Source organism: Brassica rapa, chromosome A10 (genome assembly GCF_000309985.2).
Source record: "Brassica rapa cultivar Chiifu-401-42 chromosome A10, CAAS_Brap_v3.01, whole genome shotgun sequence".
NCBI lineage: Eukaryota > Viridiplantae > Streptophyta > Magnoliopsida > Brassicales > Brassicaceae > Brassica > Brassica rapa.
The window spans coordinates 15,436,591-15,462,739 of NC_024804.2; the positions used below are offsets into that span (position 1 = coordinate 15,436,591).

The window sequence follows — 26,149 nt, forward strand, 5'->3', positions numbered from 1 at the left end:
AATCAAATTAACCATATAACATAAATTTAGAATTTTTCGTATGTTACATTTCGAAATTTTTAAAACGATTGTAGATTGATCTTTTGAAAATTTCACATTGAAAATTTTGTGATCAATTATTTAAAATTGTTGTTAATTATAACAAGTTCCATTGATCATAAAATCATATGAGTATGAAGCCTCATTTAGTAGATATTCAAATTAAAAATATGTATTTTAATAACATTTAAATTAATTTATATACCATATAAAATAAATGAATATTTTGATTTTGATTTTTTTTGAAATATGCATAATATTTGAATTGAAAAAAAAATCAGATATTTTTATAATTTTTTTTGATCAAATCATTAAAATATATTTTACATATAATTTGTTATTATTTAAAATAATTTTTTAAAAATATTTATTTTAAAAGTATTTCACTCTGCGAAGGATGCAGATTATTTCCTAGTATTATATATATGTCTACCCTCTGAAAAGGTCTGCACCACCCTCAGCTCTGTCTCCTTATGGAAGAAGTGAAGAGAGATCAGAAAAGCTACTTAAATTTTTCAAAATTGCTACCCTCTCAATGGGGTGATCACTTTCTCAATATCTCCATTGCTGATTCAGTGAGTCCATTTATATATATATACTCGGACAAAGCATATATATATATATACATGCATGTATTATTCCTTAAATGGTATATCTTTGACTTGTATTGACTTTCAGGATTTTGATGTGCTTGCAAGAGAGATGGAAGTACTAACGCCTAAATTAAGAAAAAACATATTCACGTTTTCTTCCAGAGACAAAGACGCAATGAAAAGGAGCATTCTTTCGATTCATATTTTGGACAGTCTTGGCCTCGCTTATATTTTTGAGAAGGAGATCGTGGAGACCCTAAAACATGCTTTCGAGAAGATAGATGAACTGATCACAGATGAAAATGATCTGTACACAGTCTCCATCATGTTTCGGGTTTTTAGAATATATGGTCATAATATGTTGTCTGGTAAGTAATTTTTTTTTTTTGACAAAAACTGGTAAGTAATATCTTAATGAGTTACGTATGTGTACGTTATATATTGAATAATATATATTTTTTCCATGTAGATGTTTTCGATAGATTCAAAAGAAACGACGGTAAATTTAAAGAAAGTTTAATGGAAGATGTCCAGGGCATGCTAAGCTTCTACGAAGCAGCGCACTTCAGGACAACGACAGATCATATCCTGGATGAAGCGTTGAGCTTTACATTGGACTATTTGGAGTCACTAGCTACAGATAGCAAAGCGATCCCACCACATATTTTAAAGCATATACAAAATGCTCTTTACATACCGCAGCATCAGAACGTCCAAGTTCTGGTTGCAAGAGAGTATCTTTCGTTCTATGAACAAGAAGAGGACAACGATGAGACACTACTCAAGCTAGCCAAGCTCAATTTCAAGTTCTTGCAACTTCACTACATTCAAGAATTAAAAATTATCACCACGTGTGTGAATGAATAAATTTTCTTATGAGATAGATGTAGGAGTATTATATATATATAATTTTTGTTCTATATTTGCAGGTGGTGGAGGGAACTAGACCATACAAAGAACCTCCCACCCGGTTTCAGAGAACGAACATTCGAGTGTTGGTTTGTGGGATCGATGATGTATTTTGAGCCACAATTTTCACTTGGGAGAATTATGTCGGCCAAGTTTTTTTTATTGTTCACCTTTTTAGACGATGTTTGCGATACTTATGGTTCAATTCCTGAAGTTGAAAGCGTGGTTAACTGTTTGGAAAGGTATCTATATATATACACCTAAGAAACATCTATTTGGTTTCATCAGAAACACTGACAACCATTGTGAATTGTCATTTGAACAGATGGGATCCTGAGTACATGGAAAATCTTCATGGTCACATGAAGACTGCCTTCAAATTTGTGATGTCTGTTTACAAGGAGTTTGAAGAAATATTGAAGTCACAAGGAAGATCATTTGCGTTGGAGAAGATGATAGAAGAGGTGATTAACTACTTACAACACCTTAGTTAATCTTAAATGCCCAAACAAATTTCTTTTTTTAAAAAGCCCAAATTTACATATATTTAGTGGTAATGAAGTTGTGTATGATGTTTAAATCTTTGGTATAAGCAGTTCAAGATAGTCGCGAGAACAAACCTTGACCTTATCAAATGGGCAAGAGCAGGTCAAATCCCTAACTTTGATGAGTATGTAGAGGCTGGTGGGGCTGAGGCTGGTTCGTATGCAACCATAGCGTGTTCTATTATGGGACTTGGAGAGATCGGTAAAAAAGAAGATTTTGAGTGGCTACTATCTAGACCAAAGTCTGTCCGATATCTAGCAAGGAAGGCACGTCTCTTGGATGATATTACGGATTTTGAGGTACACATTATAATTAGAAAGGTTTAGGTTAATCAATGATTTCGTTTTGTTACCTAAATGGCTCATTGTATTATCAGGAGGATATGAATAAAGGGTACACTGCAAATGCGCTTAACTATTACATGAAACAACATGGAGTCACGAAAAAAGAGGCAAGTAGGGAATTTCATAAGATGATTGGAGATATCAACAAGCTTGTAAACGAAGAGTGCTTAAAGACAACCAACATTTCACGTCCCATTCTTATGCAAGTCGTCAATTTTGGACGCATGGTGAATATTCTCTATACGTCGGATGATCTCTACAATCACCGTGAAGGAAAACTAAAGGATTATCTCACTGCTTTGCTTGTCGATCCGATACATCTTTAGTTAAGAGTTTGATAGTATATCCGTTTGGTTTTCTACTTTGTGATTGTGATGTTTGTGGTGGTTGATTTTGACGTCATGTCTTTGATGAAATGTTGCCTATTCTGAGGAAACCGAGCAAAACCGTATCCAATAAAATTAGTTGCAAATGACTGAACACAAGGATTTAGCCTTTTAGGCTTATAATTAGAATTTCATGTTGCATTTTGGAATAACCAATAGTTTACGGCAAGAACTTCATTACCATCAAATGAAAAACCATCAATGATTGAATTCCGTTAGACTCGTCGTCACCATCCACTTCTGAATCTGTCAATTACCTTTTTTAAATGGTTTAACTAAACTAAAATTTTTGTGTTTCCAAATCCATTGGAAAAAACACACAAAACAATTAAAATTTTTGTCAAATTTAAATTAAATTGGCAATCATACAAATCAAATGACCAGAAACAAAACAAATAAAAAAAAAACAGAAAAAATATCTTTTTTTTCTCTTTTGACGGCTAGCGTTTTTGTCCACGAAGCCCGGAATAGAGTCCTCTTATGAAGTGGTTGGAGTTTGCCAAGTTATCGCCACCTTTTTCATGTCAAACAACTTGCGATAGAAACATAAAAAGCTTTATTCAAAACTTTTTAAGTATATCAACCATCTTCTAACTTTTCTGTTTATCATATCTTTTGTGTAGAATGCATATGAAAAATGCCTACCAATACTATTCTTAAAAAACAGGTAATAACTTATTAGTCTTTATCATAGACCCATTTTAACCAACAAATCTCTCAATCTCGTATCAACGGTTTTCCAAATTTTTGGATCAGAGATATTTTCTTATGTTGTTCTTTTTCCTCTTCACCTTGGTTTTCAGTCTTATCTTGATGAACCTCTTAACATTCATTGAACTTCAAGCTCATAGCAGTATTGTCAAGCTCGTAACAATGACAAAAACATGATAATTACATTTGTCATTTTTTTTTTTAAAAGATAAATTCGTTACATACCTTGTGACGGGTAGGATGTAAACGAAGACAAGGAAGAAGATTAAAGTAATACTAATTCATGTAGCCAAATTCCTTTTACAAAAAAAAAAAAAATCATGTAGCCAAATGGAAAAAGGAACAACTATTTGAATACGAAAAACTGTATTGGTTATTAATTACAAAAAGTATTTTATCACTAAACTAAACTGTATTGATTTGCTTAGTTTTTTAAACCAAACTAAAAAAACACTATAACATTAAAAATTAATTGAAGATTTTTTTTTCCGATTCGAATATAGCTGAGGATTTTTATCACTAAAATCTCTATCATTTGTAACTGTTAATTTTTCATTACGTATCAAATGTTTCTTTTTAACTAAGAACACATTGACTTAGACTAAGTGACTCTAATTGACAGTGGAACGACGATAGTCCAAGTACATAAAAATGGGACCGCAAAGCCAGTTAAAGAATGTTTGGCTATGAATAATGCATGTTTCAAGTAAAAAAAGTTCGACTAGAAATCGTTTGGGATTCTACGAAAAAGTCGGGTCTGCCAGAACCAGTTAAAAAAGTATTGTAGAGAATGAGTTACGCCATTTGACGGTGCTCTTTGAATAAAGCCAAATAGAAAAACCGTCGTTAAGGCTTTGAATGTTACGAACCGCTCCGCCTTGCACCGCAGTTAACAGTAACAACAATCGCTGCATATATTATATATCTATACGTTTTTATAACTGTTAAAACCGTACCGCAGTTAAACCGCTTGTCCCGCACCGCTCAAACCGCAGTTACCATTCGGAGCTAAGTGTCTGACTTGGTGAAGAAGCTTGAGAAATTATATACTCCCTCTGTTTCATAATAGTTGATGTTTTAGAAAATGTTTGTTGTTTCAAAATAGACGAAGTTGTGATATATTTATATTATTTTTAACTTAATTGAAAACTATGTAATCAATTAGATTTTATAGTCATTGTTTTAATTGGTTGAATGATTTTTAAATTATATTTATAAAGTTATTTTTTGGAAAAAAAATATATTTCTTAATTTTTGTGCAATGAATCAAAACATCATGTATTAAAAAACATAGGGAGTATAATTTGTTGCTCAAAAAAAAAGGGGAGTATAATTTATAAGGATCCATTGAGGATGTTCAGTGGTCAACTTGTTCTACAATAATTTCTTTAAATGGTTCCCACACACCTGGCCTTCTTTCATATAATCCTGTAATGATTGCTAATCAAATTTTCCTTTTTGGAATCCTCAATATCTGATAGCAGAATTTCCTTAATTGGCTTTATGGTCTTGTTCTTTCTGTATTTTTCTAGATTTTCTTTAGGCTTCAAATGTTACGAACCGTTCCGCTCCGCACCGCAGTTAACAGTAACAAAAATCTCTACATATATCATATATCTATACGTTTTTATAACTGTTAAAACCCTACCGCAGTTAAACCGCTTGTTCTGCACCGCTCAAACCGCAGTTACCATTCGGAGCTTTAATCTTTTAAAAATCATTGCATGATGAAAATACACATCAATATAAAAAAACACATCCTTATACACTTTAATAATAATAACCTTTTTTTAAACTGATGTAACTTTTAAGATCAAAATACACATCTTTAAATATTTATTTTGGATTCTAAAAAGATATATTCTTAGGGCATCTTTAGTGGTGAATTCTTCCCACATTTCTCAACAAAAAAAATATATTAAAAAGTTAAAAGTATGAGAGAAGGTAAATTTAAAGAGAAACATATTTTTAGGAAGAAACTTTCAAAAACGGCTGAAGGTTCGTTCTACAGGTGTTTCAATATAAATGGTGTTATCGGATTTTAAACATTTAACTAGATTTTGGTCCGCACTTAGAAAACGCAGGTTTGTTTTTTTCATTTATTGATTGAAAACTGATTTACAAACTACCAGTATTTCTGTTTTGAATCATACCAATTGAGTTTTAGGTTTTTATCATTTTTTTTTCTCTGCAAAATGTGGTATTTCTTTCGACATATGGTAGTCGTTCTATAATAATGTTTGAGTATTAAGAATTGTTTTCATATTCGATCTAGATTCGTGGTTGAACCGGTAGACTCATTACATTGTATATATTCTGGTCCGGATGTAATGAAAACTTCGTTAATTAAAAATCCAATAGAACCCGGTAAAAATCCAAAAAATCGTTATTAACCCGCAATCTGATACCATTGATCCGATAAAAGCACAAATATATGATAATATTGATTAAGTTACGCATATTTTTTTTAATACTGCATAAATTTGTGATTCTGTAAACTTTGATGAGATTTTCATTATGTTGTCCAAATACTAAATGATAATATAAAAAAACTTATTGATATGACAATATTAGTTTATTTTTGTTATTAATGACCTATTATAAGTTTGTATTTTTTATTTTATATTTAAAAGTTGCTTTTAAGATAATTTTTAAAATATTCTTAATCTCTCATAATTGCCATATCAATATTATGTACAAAATGACATAACAAAAATAAATATATATATATATATAGTTTTTTTTGTATATACTCATTTTTTGATCGTTAAATAATATTATATACGAAAAAATGATATTCAAATATGTATATGAAATGGTGTACGATATCATGTTTTGGTTTTTATTGAAAATCTGCATAATATTCGAATGGTCTATTTTGAATACTGATACATAAATTTAAGAAAATAATATTATTTTTGGTTCATAATATATGTATGTCTTATATTTATACTTAGAATATTTATATTAAATTTAAAATTAGCATATCTTATCAATATACATATATGCCCATTATATATATATATATCAATTTAGGTTTATGTGTAGGTCCAAAACCAAAACACTTAACTTTCATAAATGAATTATATTAATATCTTGTAAAAGTAAGAGTACTTTTGGCAAAACTACGATTTTCATTAAGGGTATAATTTGGAATGATCCTAATTTAATGGTATTGATTTTAATTCAAAAAAAAATTGTGTTAAAAATACTATTATGATATTGTCTAGAGACTGAGGTTGAGAAAGTACCCGGTGCTGATGCTCTTAGAATCTTAAAACACATTCCTACATATTTTAAAAACTTTTTATACTCATTGCATGATGAAAATATACATTTCTAGATATATTCTTTAATATTTAACATTTTTAAACTAATTCAGTTTTTAAGATGAAAAGATACAATTTTCATTTTAAAAGTTGAGTGTTTTCATTAAAAACTGAAATATATTAGTTTTAGAAGTTGTGTTTTTTTCATTATAATAGTTGTATCTTTTAAATAAAAACTGGACTTTATTAATTTTAAAAATAGTGTTTTTTATTATAAAAAAATCATTTAAAATAGTTAAAATATCCAAATACTAGTCTCTCCCTCCAACTGTTACAAGACAGTTTTCCTCTGGATTTTTCGGTTCCATTTTAATTTAACTTTTGTTTCTACACATTTGTATCTCTTGCCGTGCGAGGATTTTTAGGGGCTCAAGGCGAATTTTAAAATAAAATTTTACAATATATAATAAAACATATTTTTTAATTTGTAATTTAAAAGTAAAGGTTAAAATGATAAATAGAAAACTGGTATTTTTAGAGAAAGTTAAAATAATGTTTGGTATTTAGAAAGATAAAAATAATCATTTAAATACAATGATAAAATAATAAAAATAAAAGTAATAATAAAAAATATTGAATAAAAATAATGGTAGATCAAGTATATAACATTTTGTCGTTTAAAAAAATGATGATAGATAAAAAAAATATGGATGTTAAAACGTATTATTTATTTTTACTATAAACTATTTCATCAAACTATCATAATATATAAATTAAAATACAAATAGCTAACTTTTGGTAAGGAAAAAATTGGATTATAATAAGTAACAAAAGCAAAACGAAAATCAGAACTGTGAGTTATACCATGTCAATTCTTCAATTAATTCTTTGCATTTTAGTTATAACACATCTTGAAATTTATCTATTAATAATAGGAATCCTGATTAATTCCAAAGGTTGTGAATCCCACTATATTGAAAGGTTGTGTCTTTTGAAAAAGATGTATAAAGGGTTGTATCTTTTCTAAAACTTCTATGTTGTAAAGTTGTGTCTTCTCTAAAAATTGTCTAAAAGTTGTGACTATTCATAAGTATATTTTAAAAAGTGAAAAGTTGTGACTATTGGGATAATGCGACCATTCAGATTGAAGAGTTGTGACTATTCAAATAGATTTTAAAAATCCAAAGGTTTTGTGTTTTCATAAAAAACTAAAATCTATTAGTTTAAGAGTTGTATCTTTTCGTTATAAAAGTTGTGTATTTTCATAAAAAATAAACCAATTTTAAGTGAAGAGTCACGAAATGTTTTACCTCTTCTTGCAACCCTTTCCTTTGAAGAGTCTCTTTTTCAAACAACATACTTTTTCAAGATCTTATATATTGAAATTTTTACAGCATAAATTTTTACTTATTTTTTTTTCTCTTTTCATATAGCTGTTATTCCTTCTCTGCGTCTATATGCTTCACCCATCTAATTTTCTATTTTTGAAAATTGGAATCAATACGGTGAGTTTTATAACTCGTTCTTTTAAGGCTTTTCGAGAATTAGAGAAATGAAGAAAATGTATTTGGCGGCTTCGGTTGCTTGTCACTTCTCCATGTTTTCATCTCTCGAATGCACTACGTAACGTCCTTCTTCTTCTCTCTTCAGTCGAACTCAGAGCCTCATTATTGACCTGTAGATATATAATTGTAATCCATACGGTGATTTTTTACTGGGGTTTTTAATGCTTTGAGAAGTAGAGAAAGAAAGAAGAGATTATGGAGCATCTTACCCTGTGATGAACATAGTGCCTCCGGTTGCTCGTCGCTCCTCCAAGTCTCCATCTCTCGAATCCATTACGTAACTCCAATAAGACCAATAATGGTGGCTTTCGATGGCACGCCTTTCCTGTGGTAGTGGTGTCTGGTGACGACAATGGTGGCACTTCCTTTAACCCCATCAAAGCCGGAGATGAAGATAGGGAACGAGAGAGTGATCATCAGAATGGGATAACAATGGCATCTTGGTACTTTTCACGATCGAATAATGGGGTCTGGCATTTAAGAGGAAATGTATATATGTTTAGTTGAATATTGTAGGCACAATTTCTAATTGTGTTATGAATTTTGAACACTGGATGGAGATCATGTACACGTTTACGCAGATAATCTCTCATATTAACCATGGCAGTGTTGAAAAGAGAAAATTTAGTAACTGACAACAAATACCCCAGACAAAAATAGAGATGATAGTAGTTATGAGAAGCGAAATTAACCATAGTTTTTTTCGATAAAAAAACAAAATTACCATAGGAAAAAAACTCTTACGTAGAACAGAAGAAAAGAAGAAGAAGAGACACCAATTAACATAGAGAAAAAATAAAATATCGGAAGACAGAGGAATACATTTTTATATTTGTCTATGACTCGACAAATTATTTACATAAACATAACAATGCTTTTCTAAATGATTGAATACCCCCAAAAATTTGTAAGAGTCTCAATTTCTTAAATTTTATCTCTACACAAGTCGTCTATATTTAATCTGTCAACATCCTTTCATAAAATTAAAATAGACTCTTTGTAAAAGACCATGCTTAAATTGTAAAAAGTGTGATAATAATTATTTTAATAATATGACTACTTATTTCGAACTAATATTTCTGTAAAAGATGTATTAACAATTTATCATAAATTACTAATATGAAAACATATCTATATATAATAGCAAAAAAAATGCTGAATTTTTTTTGACACGTATTTAGAATGATGAGACACATTTTAACTAATTAAAAGTTATTAAGTAGCATTGCATTTAGAAAAATGAAAAGACACAACTTACAGCCTAAGAAAACACATCCCTAAAATTTCAACTACTTTATGTCAATGCAGTACAGCCCCATCGGTTTTAGATTAGCACTAAGAACTCAACAAGAAAGTCCAAATGAATAGAGTTTTTTTATATTTTCCTATTTTAATATACTTCCTCACTATATTTTAAAAATTAATAAATTCCAAAAAAATTAAGGACTACGATTAAAAATCCAACAACTTTGGTGCAAGCAAGAGATGCCTTTTTATATTGAGTTTTAAGAGATTGTGTGAAAAATATAAGCATGCGTTTTTATCATAATTTTTATAAATTTTTAAAAATTTATCTTTTTGTGAAATTATATTGAGTTTTTTTTTATTTTTTAAAAAACTGCATAAGTTTATAAAGAATTCTCAAAATGTCTCAGGATATATATTTTATCCTAAAATTGGCATAAAGTGTTAATGAGTTATCTTTTAGTTCATTTTTATATCTATTTTATATGCATTTAAAAAATAAATTGGCTAAAAATATTTAGATAATCTAATTTTGGATAAGTTAGTTATTTTATAATATTATATATGTATAAACCATTGGAACTTTTAGAGATGGTATTCTTTAGAGATGAATTATTACAACTATGATAAATCTTTGAAACTATTCATAGTGGTAAACTTTAGAATAATAAAATATGATTTATTTGTTTTTATAAAATGAGTTCCCGTGCGATACCGCACGGATTCTTTACCTAGTTAGAATAAAAGCATTCATCAAAAACAAAATTCAAATTCAGAATCATGTGAAAATCTACCTAAAACTATTCATTTAGCTCTATAAAATAATTTTATGAAATTAGGGGCCATGAAAATTATACATTTTGCGGGGGGCTTAGGCAGAAGCCTTATCAAAACTATGGTAAGCACGCCTCTAAACAAAACCAGTGAAAAGTTTGATGATCGTACCTCTTTCACAATTATCTTTCACACTTGTCACTGTAACTTCCTTCGTAACTATAGTATCGATAATCATTGATTTGGTGATAGTCAAGTTATTTGTTTTAACCTTCGTCCAATCCCTAAAATGATTATGTTTCTCCATTATGACCACTCAAACGACAGCATCCATCATTGTTATTCCTTCTCTGTCGCTCATGAGTTCAGTAGGTAGAAAAATAAGAGTTGTGTACGAGTTAATGGACGTCATTTGTCTGTTCATATATATGGAAGGGCTTTTTTCTGGGATTAAAAGACACCAATTAGTTGATTTTTTTAATACAAATGTTGATTTTGAAATTCTTTCAATTTCTTTATTGACTAATCTGTAATTTCCAAAATCTTTACTTGACTGATCGAAGACCTTTAATAAAATACTACACACAACATCTTCGGGTAGTTCTATAATTATAAAAGTTTATTTTCAAAATTCTTGGACTAAAAGAAGGATTTATAAACACTAGGGGTGAAAGACACCACTGTTCGAAGTGAAAAATCATGTATTTCTAACGTGTGACAACTATAAGATTATAGAAGAATAACTATTTATTATTAATTTCCTAAATTGTTGTAGACCCTTCCTAAAGTGATAATATGTATCATATGAACCAATGCAATTCTTACGATGAAAAGACACTAAGGTAAAAATGTACATACTGATATATTTTGACAATTTATTTTAAACCAATGCAACTCTTAAGATGAAACTAATTCACGAAAATTTCTTTTTAGAAAAGACACACAAAACAATTAAAAATTCTGTCAAATTTAAAATAAATTGGCAATCATACAAATCAAATGACCAGAAACAAAACAAATTAAAAAAACAGAAAAAAAGTCTAGCCCTTTTTTCAAAAAAAAAAAACTCTTAAGATGAAAAGACACAATGTTAAAAATGAAAAGTTATATTTTAAATTACATTTGACAAGTTATTTTAAACTAATGCAATTTTTAAGATTAAAAGATAAATTGTAAAAATGAAAAGATACATACTTCTACATTTTGACAATTTTTTAAACCAATAGAACTCTTAAGATGAAAACACATAACCTTGCAACATTAATTGAGATTACTATTATTAATAGATTAAACACTGAAAACATAATATTATGAAATTTAGTTTGATGAAAATTGAGATAACTGAAAGTTGGAAACTAATCATACTTGAGATTTATCTTTTTAAAAGTGGCACTATCAATTTGAAAGAAAAAAAATTGAGAGGAGTTCTTTTTAAAGGCCTCCTTCCGGGGGGACCCGAAGTCCGCTACTGGATATAGCGTTTGTCCCGGGCAAGATGCCTATTATTTATCAAAATCTATGTAATAAAATTTTGAGATGTAATTTCTATTTTTTATATTAATTATACATCAATATTAAAGTTATTAACTAGTTGGTATTTTGTTTGAGACTCACAGAGTCTCAGATAAACAATATATTCCTTTCGTTTCCAAAAGATCCATATCCTAGAAAAAAAAGTCTAGTTCAAAAAGATGCATTTTTTACATTTTTAATGCATAAATTAATTGTAAATTGTAAATTGTAAACTTCAAAAAAACATAATTGTGGTTATTAAAATTCTATTGATTTAAAATTGTGAGAAATAGTTAATTATAGAAAATAATGTTTTGGTAACTAAAATCTGATATGTTTTATTAATAAGTGTGAAAATTCTAAAACATACATTTTTTCTTGAAACAGATGGAGTATTACAAATTGTAAACTCGTAAAAAAAAAATTTTAAAAATATATTTTTTACTTTTTTAATTCATAAATTAATTGTAAATTATAAACTTCAAAAATATAATTGGTTTTATTAAAATTCTATTGGTTAAAAATTGTGAAAAATAGTTAATTGCGAAAAATAATGTATTGATGATATATTTTCTTAATAAATGCGAAAATCTTAAAACATACATTTTTTTCATCAAACAGAGGAAGTATCACACAAGGAAACTACAAACTACACATCGTTCTACGAAGAACTTGACATAGCCTAGCATTTTCTTGGTCCAAAACCAACCTACATTGCGAAACGTAGAGAAGCAAACGATACAACAAACACTATACAAACAAATGATGTGATCTAAACCATTTGCAAAACCAAACGATGAACACACTCTCCCCTCTCCTCCTCTTTCTCTTTATTACCAAAGACAAAATGAAGAAACATCACATAAACACAGAAGATTTGGAGACGAACAAGGACTTGTTTCTTCACATGAAGAAGCTCGGAAAACATTTACACCTCAGGTTATTTCCAATGCCTTATCCAGCTTCAGGCTTTTGGTTCTTGGAACTCGCTCTTGTCAGTGTCTGTGCTGTTCCTAGGAGGATCTGACTCTCTTGTTGGTCCATTCTCACTCTTTCGTCTTCTTCTATCCTAAAATTCCCAAAGTCGTTAGAGCTTTTAGCAACCAAAAGATCTACCAGACTGATAAAAATAAGAAGCAGTTTTCGAAGCTGTGATCTTTTCCTTTGTTCATACCTCTCTAGGAATTGGGTACTCCTCTGATTCAAGCATACGTGCAACTTGGCTCATCCTTGGTCGTTTCTCAGACATGGGATCAACACATCTCAAAGCAGTCAAGAGTGTTCTTTTCAATGCACTGGTAGATGGTTTTGTGTTGAGGTTTGGGTCAATCACTTCTTCTGATCGTCTCTGTTGGACCATCATCTTCAGCCATTCCACCAAATGTACCTACAAAAAGTGAGCAGAGTTGACGTGTGTGTCTGAAGGCTTCTTTTAACAAACTTAAGGGATTATATACCTCAGGTGGTGGGCGAGCATAGTCTACAGGATATCTACCAGTTATAGCTTCCAATAGTACAACACCAAAGCTATAGACATCACTTTTCTCATTCAGAAGACCAGAGTTGGCATACTCTGGAGCTACATACCTGAAAAGTAAAAAAGAAACAAGTTAACGTCTTCACATTTATTAAGTGAAAAGTGTACTGAGAGAGAGAGAGAGAGAGAGGCCACCACAACTACTTACCCAAAGGTACCCATAACTCTAGTAGTTATAAAACTTTTATCAGCACCAAGCAGCTTGGCAAGTCCAAAGTCAGAAATTTTAGAATTGAATTTGTCATCAATCAGAATGTTGCTTGACTTTATGTCTCTGTGCACCACTTTTGGCTCAATCGCCTCGTGAAGGTAAGCAAGCCTGCATCACACCACCCCCGTAGCCTCAGATAAAGAAGATAAACAAACAGAAATAAAGAGGAAACTATAACAATAACAAGACTTACGCTTTGGCTGTTCCAATAAGAATCTTTAACCGTGCCTCCCAAGTTAGATACTCGTGGTTTTGATTGTCTCCACGTAGCCATTGCTCCAAGTTTCCATTGTTAACATACTCATACACCAGCATCCTAATTAAAGTGTCACCACATCCACTGTTCAGTGAAGTTCAAAAAGTAATCATTTAACAGCAGAACATACACATACCTCTGCGTTCCTTCCATGCAATATCCAAGAAGACGAACCAAGTTTTTATGGCGAACGTGACCTATAGCTTCAACCTCTACTCTGAAGTCTTTGTCAGCTTGTCCTCTACAAACACAACAAAACATCACCATTACAAAAACCAAAAAAAAATTCAGGAAATGAAAATCTTGAAATCTTGATTTCACTTACAGATTGTTGAGCAACTTTTTAACCGCAACAGGAGAACCATTAACAAGGTTACCACGGTACACAACTCCATACCCACCATCACCAATTATGTTATCCCTCGAGAACTGATTCGTAGCCATCTGAAGATCTCTGAGAGTAAACCAATGTCCCCATCCTAAATGAGAAAACTCAGGAAGACCAGACAAAGGAGAAGGAGCAGTCATAGGATTAGCAGAAGACACACTTGATCCATCTTTCTTCTCCAAGTGATTAAACGAGCCTGACCTGCTGCTATCACCATTCTCTGAATCTGCTACTACTATCCCTTTTTCAGGCTCTTTGTGCCCAAACTTCTCACTAATGGAAGGATATCCATTGCCACCACCACCATTGCTTGATGAAACTTCGTCTACTCTAATCTCTTTAATCTCTTCGGACACAGTAGGAGGAAGCTGGTGGCTTACAGGGAGTTGATTAGAAGAAGAAGAAGATCTAGAGTTTTTCCTTCTGAAAGTAAGATATAGTGATATAGCCAACACTAAAACGAATATTGCAGAGAGAACAATCACTATGATCTCCCAAAGCTCCAAACCACTGTACTTCCTAGATAATGCATCGTTTAAACCAGACCCCATCTTCCTTGTTCAACCTGAAAAGACAAAAGAATCTACAACTCAAGACACTTCAAAATCTAAAGAAATATTTTCTAGACCTGCAACTTCAGAGGTTATACCGAAACATGGGAGGGACCATAAGAGATTATAGAGTTCAAATTGGAAAGGAAGAGGCAAAAAGACAAGATGTTGAACAGATGACTAGAGAAAAATCAGATTCATACAAACCAAGCATTGTGCCTAAAGTGGCTAAGTCCCAAAAAAAAGTTGACAGCTGCCAGATTTTTCAGTTTTCAGACCAGACGCCAGCTAAACATTAAGCTGGAGAGAAAACTACATATGTGAAAGATTAACATTCAGCAACTTATCTAGAATAAATCTCGCTACCGACAAATAGAAACTTATCAGAAAGTCAGCAAAGCATTCCGTAGCATTGTCTGATAAAGACGAGTAAACAGATCAAAGAAGACCAAAGCAAAAGTCTAGAAGCTGAAAACTCAGAGAAGTTACAATTACAAAACAAAGAGTGAGAGAACCGAACCTGATTCAGAGCGTCATTGAAGGAAAAAGGTTAGATCTCAAGCAGCATTGACTAGAAAGTTCCTTGCTTTGGATCTTTGTAAGGAGAGATCTCTAACCTTACAGACAAGAAGACCCAGGCAGTGAAAAGAAGAAACAAGAAAAGAAGTTCGGAGACCAGAGATGTCAGTGGGAAAGATTGAAGCTTTATTACCCTTGTAGTAGTAGTTAGCTGTGTTCCAGAGAAAATAGATAAACAGTAAATGAAAAAGATAATTTTTATCCAATTATTTATTTATTTATTGTGGCTTTTATTTAGCTTTGCGCAATAAAAGGTGACGACGACCGACGAAAACGAACACAGGTGAAGAACTTTTTGGATTTGTGACAAATGACATGTACAGAGACTTTAACTCTTGCTCAAAAGTTATCTTGATAGAATGTCAAAACTAAATCTAATTTTACTGACTCGTTGACAAACTAATCTGAACTCTTTTTTGGTCTTAAAACTTGTTGAAACCAGGGTGTCTTTGGGGTTTGTCTGATTATGAATAAATGTGATATTTATGACATTTGTTATTATTATCAATGTAGAGAAAACGTCTGATGCTTTGCTTTCTCTCCACACTGTAATTATGCAAGTAAATTATCTCGCTTAAGTATATTAGGATAAATAGTAAAGACAAAAAGGAAGAATGAATCAGTGAAAGTAAACAAAGCAAAGCTACATTTATAACGAAACATACACATATTAATCCATGTGGTATTATATAATTATTACTTTTTTGGTAAACATTATATAATTATTACTTCATTAAGCTGGTACCTATATTAAAGTATTATCATAATAAATAATTTTAACATACGGATTAATATAACCAAATTTATAAAGGTTCCAGCTGGAAAATAAAGTGAGAATAATGCACAGTCTAATTCGGCGGCTCGATTCGTGTTGTTGAAGAACTTTTTAAAATAATAATCTCCATGACAAATTAATGACAATGACATTTAAGTTTTCTTAAATGTGATAATTGAGTGCTTCAAATAACGTGGAATAGTTAAGTTGAATCCAATATTACTAGTTGGATTTGGATTAATTACTCCCTGCATCAAATTAATGGTCTACGTTATAAATACTACAATACGTTCCATTTCTAAAATCAGTACAATCATTAAAGTTTCGTATTTATTTCAGGAGTACTACGTATGATACAAAAAAGGAATTTTTGAGAATATACATTGTGTATTACATACGATACGACAAACCAGCCCGCACTATGATAAAACTTCTAAGCAATTATTGTTCTTTGGATAAGCAAACAAAACATGAGAATTAAAAGAAAAAAAATCAGTAATGCAAGCCTGATGTGTATAACAAACATGCAAATTCTATAGTCTGTTCAGTAATTGATATTTTCATAATAAATGTTTATTGTTTCAAGATGACTGATTGATCATTTGGATGGATTTCTTAACAATTGGTTTTATTGGGCTGGTATTTGAATTATATGTAAATACATGGGCTTTTATAGAAAACGTTTAAAGAAAGGGATAATATATGTAAATGAGGGAAAAAGACACGAAAAACAAAAACAAAATAAAAGGAGGCCAAAGCCACCACCACACCACTGAACAGAACTTCCCTCTATAACACGCAAACTCAGCTTCAACGCCTCTCTCTTTTTTTTCTCTCTCCTCGCCGTGAAGTCTGCGGAGGAGAATCTATCTGATCTCTCAATATTCCGATCTGTAATAAGTGATCGTTAGATAGATAGTTAGTGTGGGGGAGTTTCCTCAAATCTGAGTCTCCAACACTTGAAGAAATCAAACTCGTTTGTTTCTCATCTGATTCAATCTTTATACGACGATGTTTTGTGATTGCTTCTACTGGAACCAAGAAAATTCCGAGTTGGAACTGGACTCGTCCGAGTCAAAGCCTTTCTCGCTTCCGTCTCCTCTTCCTCGATGGCCACAAGGTAATAAAGAATAATCCTTTATTGGAAATTGCAAATTTTTAACTTTAGTTTGCAGAATTTTTCTTTATCAAACTACTTTACCTTTTAAAGCTCATATTTTTTTTTATCATTTGGATATCTTGGTTGGCTTTTTAATCTTTTAAATTCAAATCAATCAAACAATGGCAAGTGTTGTGCTCCTTAAGTAATTTAGTTGAGTTATTATATAACAAAAAAACATTTACTGTATCAATGCCTGAGTTAGCTTTTGTTAATCAGATAGTTGATTTTGATTAGTGATAATACCTCATCAAGATGTGTTTTATGGCTTAATTTAGTTTTGAACTTTACTTTGCTTGAATATTCAAACATCGGTACCTCTTGTCATTTGACTTTTTCTTTGGTCGTCAATGTCATTGAACTAAAAACATTAATGGTAATGAAGAAAAATGCTGTAGACTTTTTAGGCTAAATTAAAAATCAAAAAATGGTTTGCTAGAAGGTAGGTTTATGTGACTTTCAATAATGAAATCAATAATGTATGACCACTGAAAACGACTTTTATTGTTTATTAATGTAGCACAATGAAGATGCTTATGGTATATTATTCTATATCATAATTTATACATGTTTTGACTCTTTAATTATGAATGCCACGAGGTCCCAACAAACCCCCCTTGGATAATGTTGAGTAATTGTTGATAATGATATTTTGCCAACTCAGTTATCGTTTTAAAATTCACCAACTTGCTTAGTATTTTTATGTTGAGTCTTTGTCTATAACCTCTGTTACTCTTTGTTTCAGGCACAGGTTTTGCTACTGGAAAGATAAACCTCGGAGAGATCCAAGTGGTGAAAGTCACCGAGTTCGATAGAGTTTGGAAATGTAGCAAGACACGTGGCGGTAAATCGAGATGTGCCTCTTTTTACAAACCTGTGGGGATACCAGAAGGTTTCCATTGCCTTGGCCATTACTGTCAGCAAAACAACCAGCCATTGAGAGGCTTTGTTCTTGCAGCTCAAGCTAACGATCCCGACCATCATGCGGATCGCCCTGCGCTGAAGAAACCAGTGAACTATACTTTAGTCTGGAGTTCAGATTCAGACTGCTACTTCTGGTTGCCTAATCCTCCCGTTGGCTACAAAGCCGTGGGAGTTATCGTCACAGACGAATCAGAGGAGCCTGACACCGAAGAAGTTAGATGCGTAAGAGAGGATCTCACAGAGACTTGCGAAACACGCGAGAGGATTCTCGGCGTAGGTTCCTTTAACGTGTGGAGCACGGAACCATGCTCCAGAGGGATTTGGTCACGAGGCGTGGCGGTTGGGTCATTCTTTTGCTCTACTAATGATAACAAAGCCGACATGAACATTGCCTGTCTGAAAAATCTTGACCCTAGCTTACAAGCGATGCCGAATCTCGACCAGGTCCACGCGCTTATTCAACATTACGGACCAACGGTCTACTTCCACCCTGAAGAAACTTACTTACCTTCCTCCGTCCCATGGTTCTTTAAAAACGGAGCTTTATTATACCGGTTTGGTAAACCGGAAGGAGAACCGATTAACTCAACCGGTTCGAACTTGCCATCAGGTGGAAAAAACGACGGGAGCTACTGGATTGATCTCCCTCAAGAAGACGAGGAAGTCGCAAACAATCTCAAGAAGGGAAACATAGAGAGCTCAGAGCTTTACGTCCACGTGAAGCCAGCGCTCGGTGGGATCTTCACCGACGTTGTCATGTGGATCTTCTGTCCCTTTAACGGTCCCGCTACGCTCAAGATCGGTCTTCTCACCGTCCCCATGAACCGTATCGGTGAGCACGTTGGTGACTGGGAGCATTTCACGTTCCGGATAAGCAACTTCAACGGCGAGCTTACTCAGATGTTCTTCTCGCAGCATAGCGGTGGCGGGTGGGTTGATGTGTCTGATCTTGAGTTTGTCAAAGGAAGCAACAGACCGGTTGTGTACTCGTCCAAACACGGACACGCGAGTTTCCCACACCCGGGGATGTATCTCCAAGGCTCGTCCAAGCTTGGGATTGGAGTGAGAAACGATGTAGGGAAGAGCGAGTTTGTGGTGGATTCTAGTCAGAGGTATAGAGTCGTGGCGGCGGAGTATTTAGGGGAAGGAGTGGTTTTGGAGCCGTGCTGGCTGCAGTACATGAGAGAGTGGGGACCAACTATAGTGTATGATTCTGCAGCTGAGATTGATAAGATCATTAATCTTTTGCCTTTGATTGTGAGGTTCTCTATTGAGAATCTGTTTCCTATTGCGCTTTATGGAGAGGAAGGTCCTACGGGACCAAAGGAGAAGGATAACTGGGAGGGAGATGAGATGTGTTGAAGAAAGGTTTTGGCTGAGCTTAATATGGATCTGCGAAAACAGAGCTCCTCTGTTTACGTGAAGTGTGTTGTGTAATATTGTGTAGATGTGATAATGTAAAGTCTTCTTATTTGGACATTGGTTTAGCCATTTTAGTTACCACGTGATATTATATCACGGAAAATCATTTAGTAATATTATAAAAAAAACTTAAAATAATGGTTCACATTAACTTTTAGTTTTTTTTTTTGCTTTTGTATATTTGAAGGTTATCATAATTAAACTCAAATTAACAAAAAGGAAATAGTAATTTACATTAAACTTTGGTAAATTTTGGTAAATTTATATAAAAAAGAAGAAGAAGGTTAGGGCTCTCTCTCTCTCTCTCTCTCTCTCTCTCTCTCTCGGTCTCTCTCGGATCCCATCGTAAAAGAATAAGCTTTTTGGTTCTTAAGCTTTTTGGTTCTTCCTCGTCTCCCTCTGGCTTCGTCTTTCGAGTCTTTCGATTTTGAAGGTACGGATAGGTTAGTATGAAAACGTTTTCTAGAGATTTGATAAGTAGTTTGCCAGATGAGCTTCTTGCCAAAATCCTGTCTCTGGTTCCGACAAAAGAGGCTGCTTCTACATCGATCATGTCCAAGAGGTGGAAGAATCTGCTGTGTCTTGTAGACAGCCTTTGTTTTGATGATTCGATGGTTATGTATCCCACCAAGGAAGGAGTCGCAACATGTGGTGCAGCACATCGCTTCTTAGATTTCGTGGACAAGACTTTTACTCTGTTAAACAATTCTCCTATCATCAAAAAATTATCTCTGTCTCGCCGACATGTATATGGCAGTCGCTGTCAGGCAGCGTGTAAGCATGATCATGTGAAACTTTGTTTGGACCGTTGCATTTGGACTGCTATGGAGCGGGGTTTATTGGAACTACACTTGCACGCTGACACTTGTTGTGGTATTCATATAATGCAAGAGTTGTTTACGTGCAAGACATTGGTTAAGCTCACACTATCCGGTAACCATCTTATTCAAGTCCTTGAGCGTGTTTTTCTTCCAGCGCTCAAATCACTTTCTATGTTATCATTTCCAGCCATTGATCATCCGGACTATTGTCGGCTCATAGATGGCTGCCCTGTGCTGGAAGACTTGTTCATAAGTGATGCTGATCCTTTGAAACCGTCATATTGTGGTGAGCACGTGGAAAGTGAAACTATCAAGCGGCTTGTGGTTTTTGTCAATCTTCCAAAAGCTTATCACCCCGAAGGAACTTATTTGAGAGCACCCAATCTTGTGCAACTGGACTATTCTTGTTATGTATCCGAGAGTCATTGGTTTGAAGATTTGGATTCGCTTGTCCAAGTCAGGCTGGATCTCAGGTTATGGGAGTCAACTTATGATTATGATTACGATGATGAGGATGATAATGAGGCTGCTGCTGCTGATGATGATGATGATGATTCCTTTCATGATAAACATAAGGTAGCTATAATTGGTGATGTTTCACACCTAGTTGCGGGTATACGCAATATTACAACCCTTCACTTGTCTCCTGATTCTCTTGAGGTCAGTTTTTTTTTTCTTCTTCTTCTAATCTTCTGTTTTTCTATTGTATCTTGGCTTGTTGATGATTAGTTTATTATACCAGGCTTTTCATTTCTGCTGTGAATCCATGCCAATGTTCAACAACCTCCTTAATTTATCGATCGAGAGTGACAAGGAAAAAGGTTGGCAAGTAATGCCACTTCTGCTCAATAGTTGTCCAAATCTACACACTTTAGTCATCAAGGTAATTATCAGTTTTCTCTTTTTGTTTGTTTCTAGTGTGGGTTGCCCATCATTACACATAACAAATTGGTCTCTAGTTTCAGGGTCTTGTGCACAGAATAACAAATAGATGCGGAGATGCATGTGCTTGCATCCCTAAGAAGCAGAGGAAGATTTTGGAGGAGGAGAAGACAATAAGTTGTTTATGGACATGTCAAGTGAAGGTGCTAGAGATTTCAGAGTATGGAGGTTCTTTTGAAGAGCTGAACCAGATGATGCATTTCTTAGGTAAGTTGAAATGTCTAGAAACTGTTAAAGTTGGTGTTAACTCGGACAAAGACGACCAGATTGAGTTCTTGCGAGCTAATCTACTGACTCTCCCCAAAGCTTCATCAAAGTGTGACATCCAATTCAGCTGAGAGCTTTTTCTTTCTCGGCTATATATGCCAATATTTAGATGCAACTTAAATCGTGTATGGTTATTATCATTTAAATATCATTGAAGTTGGTTACAATTTGTTTCATTTCAGAAGATATGTGCGTGACTTGTCCTAATGCTAGTCACACTCTAGGAACCATGAACAACAATCACATATAAAATGGTAATCATTCTTTAGATTGGCTAACCTTGTTAAAGTAAACAAAGACTCTTTAACACTAGTTTTGGTTAATGGTAACAGTAAATCCAAAGCACCAATTTTCAATTTTCAGTAAATATCTTTCCAGATAGGGACAAAACCAATATTTGAACGTCAGCTAGTCTAAGTTTTGCTTCTTCTTTTTTTTTTTTAATTCCACAAATATCATAATTTCTGCAGAGAATCTGCAAAGCTTACCATCTATAGCTTCTTCCTTATAATATTCTAACTTTTAGCTTGCAGTTGAGTCCGCATTCCCTCATACTTATTTGCGTGTCTTTGTTCCTCTTGTGATCTAAATGGTGCGAAGAATGTTCTTTCCTACTTCTCTACCCTGGATTAATGAATTCTACTCGCTATGTGGACTAGAGATGATTAATCTGTTTTCATGATTGAATGTTTTTCTTCATCCAGTTTGAATCTCTGTCTCTTTATCCTATAACAACAAACGAAATGGCTAATGCACTACGCTACAGCTACCTAAGAGGTCCAGGAGGTCGGTTGCAGCATAAACTGCTCGGATTTCTTGTTGAAAGGTTATAATGAAGATATTAAGTGTCATGAAGAAGACACAACACCGAGACAAGAGGGGATTAGCATATGATGCAGATGCAGATGCAGCGGAGCTCTAACCTTAAAAAATGGAAATGGTCACGTTGCTATCGATGTTAACCCAATACATAATTCGCAGTCAGGACATGTTCATTCTTCCAAGTACAGCCATAGCCTTAGCAGTAAGCCAAAGAGTGATAGTGTTCCTCTGTCTCTCTTTATGTCAGCGCTTAGGAGCTTCTCAAGCAGTGTAGGTTTCCTCGTCGTCACGGAAGATTCTTGAGATGAATCTTTGTCTTGGAACTTCCATTTTTTTTATTGAACTTGTCTTTTCCACCATACTTTCTCTTATTATCCTTGTTTTGGAACTGTCCATTGTTGTCTCCATTAACTTGTTCAATGGCATTGGACAAATAATTTGGAGGAACTTCTGCTACTTCAACACCTAATTATGTTTTATGTATTTTATGACTTTAATTAATGAGACTGACATTAGAAGCTGTTATATAAGTCCATAATTAAATGATTACACAGAGTCACAGACGATTCACATTAACACTTCTATCGTATATATAGGTATCGACAATGCGAAAGTACGTATAACTCTTTTTTTTTTTTTTGAAACACAAGTACGTATAATTCTGTCAAGCAAAATATTCGATCAAGGTCAATACTACGTCGCTTTTAGCCAAAGTCAAATAATGACTTGGCTCTGAGCACATCATTCATTGTGTTGCATCGTATGGGAACACTCCCTTGGGGCACCTCGTGCCGTTCACGTGCCACATTTGCCATGCACTTTCCAATACATTGGCTGCTTCTTTAACATCATCGGTTCTCTCCTTTCCCATCATCTGCGGCATTCTCGTCGGTGCTCTCTGCATTATTTATCATAATGAAGTTCTCATTAAAAAGATAGCTTTACTACACTGATAAACCATATTACAAAAAGCAATATACTTATATAACTTATCACATCAAATTCATTAACATCATTTTAAATCGGATTTCACCTAAAAAAGAAAGGTGTTAAATTATTCCATATAATCTCATGTTTTTTTTTGACTAAACATATAATCTTATGTTAAAATTAATATAAATTTGGTAATTGTTAGAATTCAGGAATATATATATGTTTGAGCTTGCTACCGTATTTAGCATTTTAAATTAAAAATACAAATGAATAAATGTTTGTTTAATACTACACATATCACCTCGGCTACTACCTTCACTACAGCTCTGAAAGAGTCAAAAAGGACTACTACCCTACCACCGACAGGACTGGCTGAGGGACCCCTGTTTCCCTGGATTTGTTGGACAATTTGGACTACTAGGAATCAGCTAATCTTTGAAAACAGAGTCTTCTCACCATTGGAAACACTTACCAAAGCAATATGCTTGGCGCGCGAATGGCAGGAGGCTCAGGTTCATGGAAAGGTGCAGGACTCAACTACCCCGGCGCCGAACCGGAGAATCAACGCAACCAACACCTTTGCTGGAGTCTCGGTGTATACTGATGCATCATGGAAAGAAGGATCAAACAATGCGGGGCTCGGCTGGATCTTTACGGACCACCTAGGAAGCATCATTATAAAAGAAAGCAAACTGGAGGAGTTCCTATCGTCCCCTCTCATGGCGGAGAGCCTAGCAATACGAGAAGCGTTGCTTCAAGCCCGCCGGCAGGGCTACTCCACTTTGACAGTGTTCTTGGACGCTCAGACGTTAGTCAGAGCCATCAACGACGGAAAACCTCTGAAAGAGCTGTTTGGAATCATCCATGATATCCTACAACTGTCTCTTGAGTTCTCTGTTATTTCCTTTGTTTACATTTCTCGCTTGAACAATACAGCTGCAGATGCCCTTGCTAAAGGTGCTCTAATAGCTTCTTCATCTACTCAGCTTCCAGTGTAATTCATTTGCTTTTAATTTAATGAAGTAGTCGTTCAAAAAAAAAATACTACACATAAGTTTGGAGAGCTACAGATGCCTATATACAAATATTTAATTGAACAAAGAAAGTTTTTTTTTTTAAAGGAACAAAGAAAGGCTGAATGGTGGTCAGAATTACCTGAATCTTGTGATGCTTTAAGAGTGGATGATCCAAAGCTGGCTGCTTTCTTTTTGGTACACAATCTATTACATCACCATCTGGACTCTGTGAATTATTATTTTATAACAACAAAAGGGTAAAATATTTCACGTATAAATTATACAAACCAACAAATGCATTTGAGTGTGTTAAAACTTAAAAATACATATACATTTCAAACCAGGATGGTGAAGACAGGAGTCTTGTTGATCTTGTTTAAGTGCGTTTGGATCCTCTCAGCTCTCAAGCTACTGACTTGTCTATGCGGTTTGGTATAGTTAACAGCTGAGACTTGTGTACTCTTCTGACTTCGAAAGAGAACCAGAGAAACAAGGAAGATTAGAAATAGACTTCTCTTGTTGGATGCACGAACAATAACCTCCATTGATCGACCTTTAAATTTATTTTCTTGTATTTATCACATTCAGTGTCCAATGAACGAGAAAATATACAGAAATATGAAATTGAAAGGAGGACAGAGTTTTATAGGGTTAAGATGAGAAGACGACCATTTCAAGAAAAATAAAAAGAGATACTATAAAAATTACAATAGCGAGTCCAAAATATATAAACGTAAACTATGTATATAAATGTGTGTGTGTTATAAATGAGGAAGAAGAGAAATGGGTGAAGCAATATTATGAAGTGTAGATATGGAAATGGAAGAGACGAAGCGGAAGCAATGAGGTTTTCGAGAAGAAGATCAAATCAAGATTCATCATTGCTCTGCATCGGTTTCGTTTATATATATTGACAGATTTACCTGTATATTCTTTCTTATAACAACAATCTCACTTACATTTCACTAAAAATCAAACATGTGTCACTTCTGTGGTGTCTACATACACCTTATACCTGCATCATCATCTCCCTCATCGTCATCATCGTCATCAGTATCAGCGAAGCTAGGAGACCCGTGGTGACGTGATTGTAGGATCATCTGAACATATCTATGTCCTTTGGACAGCAAATAATCAAAAACATATATGGTCCTGACATGTTTGATTAAGTTTTGCGATTGGTAACATTCCAGAGTATCAAATTCCGATATAACTTTACCTAGGTAGAGAGTAAATAGGTTAACAAATTGGAAATCTCTTACATAAAAACAACTTATATACACTTTTGGACTTGATATGAAAACAAGTCAATGAGACATACTAGTAAATCTTTAATTGGTGCTGAAAATGGAAACGCGTTGTGGGGTCTTTCACTATGCATGTGGCTGATATTAAGAAAATGATAAGCTAAATCACATGTTCCAAGCATTAACGTGTATTGAAATCTCCCACACAAACTTTATAACGAATTTTCTTGATATTTCCTCTTTTGCTTTCCTATAAGGTGATCAAAATATTATTGATGTCGGTTGATAACATGATTTGATCCAAATAAATGATTTTCTTTTCTTTTTTTCAAATGGATCATAAACTTCTTGGTTTCTGTGGTCCACTATGTAATAGTTTAACAACAAATCTAAAAGAGTTCTGTAT

The 26,149-nt window shown here is 33.5% G+C and overlaps 5 protein-coding genes across 6 annotated transcripts; 3 read left to right on the top strand and 2 right to left on the bottom strand.

Annotated features, from left to right (window-relative positions):
* The first annotated feature begins 448 nt into the window (after positions 1-448).
* On the top strand, positions 449-3,846 carry LOC103845828 (alpha-barbatene synthase). Its single transcript, XM_009122718.3, has 7 exons — positions 449-614; positions 718-1,000; positions 1,102-1,483; positions 1,562-1,783; positions 1,867-2,005; positions 2,138-2,386; positions 2,464-3,846. The coding sequence occupies exons 1-7, from the start codon at positions 513-515 to the stop codon at positions 2,755-2,757; spliced, it is 1,671 nt and encodes a 556-aa protein (XP_009120966.1). The 5' UTR covers positions 449-512; the 3' UTR covers positions 2,758-3,846.
* Positions 3,847-12,475: 8,629 nt separating this feature from the next.
* On the bottom strand, positions 12,476-15,600 carry LOC103845829 (probable receptor-like protein kinase At5g18500). 2 transcript variants are annotated; one of them, XM_009122719.3, is made up of 8 exons: positions 15,357-15,600; positions 14,223-14,850; positions 14,034-14,138; positions 13,835-13,957; positions 13,579-13,749; positions 13,351-13,480; positions 13,068-13,280; positions 12,476-12,962 (listed from the first exon to the last, which is right to left on the bottom strand). In XM_009122719.3, exons 2-8 carry the CDS (start codon positions 14,834-14,836, stop codon positions 12,858-12,860), a joined length of 1,461 nt encoding a protein of 486 aa, XP_009120967.1. In that variant the 5' UTR covers positions 14,837-14,850; positions 15,357-15,600; the 3' UTR covers positions 12,476-12,857. The 2 variants fall into 2 exon arrangements, with proteins under 2 accessions (XP_009120967.1, XP_009120968.1); XM_009122720.3 differs by lacking the exon at positions 15,357-15,600 and adding an exon at positions 14,935-15,136 and having other exon boundaries at positions 12,662-12,962.
* Positions 15,601-15,857: 257 nt separating this feature from the next.
* LOC103845831 lies at positions 15,858-19,842 on the top strand. The gene is made up of 2 exons (XM_009122721.3): positions 15,858-17,310; positions 18,095-19,842. Exons 1-2 carry the CDS (start codon positions 17,202-17,204, stop codon positions 19,633-19,635), a joined length of 1,650 nt encoding a protein of 549 aa, XP_009120969.1. The 5' UTR covers positions 15,858-17,201; the 3' UTR covers positions 19,636-19,842.
* A 243-nt stretch (positions 19,843-20,085) lies between these two features.
* On the top strand, positions 20,086-25,442 carry LOC103845832 (F-box/LRR-repeat protein At1g48400). Its single transcript, XM_009122722.3, has 3 exons — positions 20,086-21,176; positions 21,259-21,399; positions 21,482-25,442. The coding sequence occupies exons 1-3, from the start codon at positions 20,145-20,147 to the stop codon at positions 21,794-21,796; spliced, it is 1,488 nt and encodes a 495-aa protein (XP_009120970.2). The 5' UTR covers positions 20,086-20,144; the 3' UTR covers positions 21,797-25,442.
* LOC103845833 lies at positions 23,114-25,097 on the bottom strand. The gene is made up of 3 exons (XM_018655739.2): positions 24,838-25,097; positions 24,636-24,722; positions 23,114-23,445 (listed from the first exon to the last, which is right to left on the bottom strand). The coding sequence occupies exons 1-3, from the start codon at positions 25,039-25,041 to the stop codon at positions 23,293-23,295; spliced, it is 444 nt and encodes a 147-aa protein (XP_018511255.1). The 5' UTR covers positions 25,042-25,097; the 3' UTR covers positions 23,114-23,292.
* Positions 25,443-26,149: the final 707 nt, after the last annotated feature.

Coding starts and splice junctions, on each gene's coding strand:
- LOC103845828 (XM_009122718.3), top strand. CDS start 513: ATGGAAGAAGTGAAGAGAGATCAGAAAAGCTACTTAAATTTTTCAAAA. Junction 615..717: donor ATATCTCCATTGCTGATTCA/GTGAGTCCATTT, acceptor ATTGACTTTCAG/GATTTTGATGTGCTTGCAAG. Junction 1,784..1,866: donor GTGGTTAACTGTTTGGAAAG/GTATCTATATAT, acceptor TCATTTGAACAG/ATGGGATCCTGAGTACATGG.
- LOC103845829 (XM_009122719.3), bottom strand. CDS start 14,836: ATGGGGTCTGGTTTAAACGATGCATTATCTAGGAAGTACAGTGGTTTG. Junction 13,958..14,033: donor TGCATGGAAGGAACGCAGAG/GTATGTGTATGT, acceptor CACTTTAATTAG/GATGCTGGTGTATGAGTATG. Junction 13,481..13,578: donor AGAGTTATGGGTACCTTTGG/GTAAGTAGTTGT, acceptor TTTACTTTTCAG/GTATGTAGCTCCAGAGTATG.
- LOC103845831 (XM_009122721.3), top strand. CDS start 17,202: ATGTTTTGTGATTGCTTCTACTGGAACCAAGAAAATTCCGAGTTGGAA. Junction 17,311..18,094: donor TCTTCCTCGATGGCCACAAG/GTAATAAAGAAT, acceptor TCTTTGTTTCAG/GCACAGGTTTTGCTACTGGA.
- LOC103845832 (XM_009122722.3), top strand. CDS start 20,145: ATGAAAACGTTTTCTAGAGATTTGATAAGTAGTTTGCCAGATGAGCTT. Junction 21,177..21,258: donor TGTCTCCTGATTCTCTTGAG/GTCAGTTTTTTT, acceptor TTATTATACCAG/GCTTTTCATTTCTGCTGTGA. Junction 21,400..21,481: donor TACACACTTTAGTCATCAAG/GTAATTATCAGT, acceptor CTCTAGTTTCAG/GGTCTTGTGCACAGAATAAC.
- LOC103845833 (XM_018655739.2), bottom strand. CDS start 25,041: ATGGAGGTTATTGTTCGTGCATCCAACAAGAGAAGTCTATTTCTAATC. Junction 24,723..24,837: donor CTCCTGTCTTCACCATCCTG/GTTTGAAATGTA, acceptor AATAATTCACAG/AGTCCAGATGGTGATGTAAT. Junction 23,446..24,635: donor TAAAGCATCACAAGATTCAG/GTAATTCTGACC, acceptor TAAATAATGCAG/AGAGCACCGACGAGAATGCC.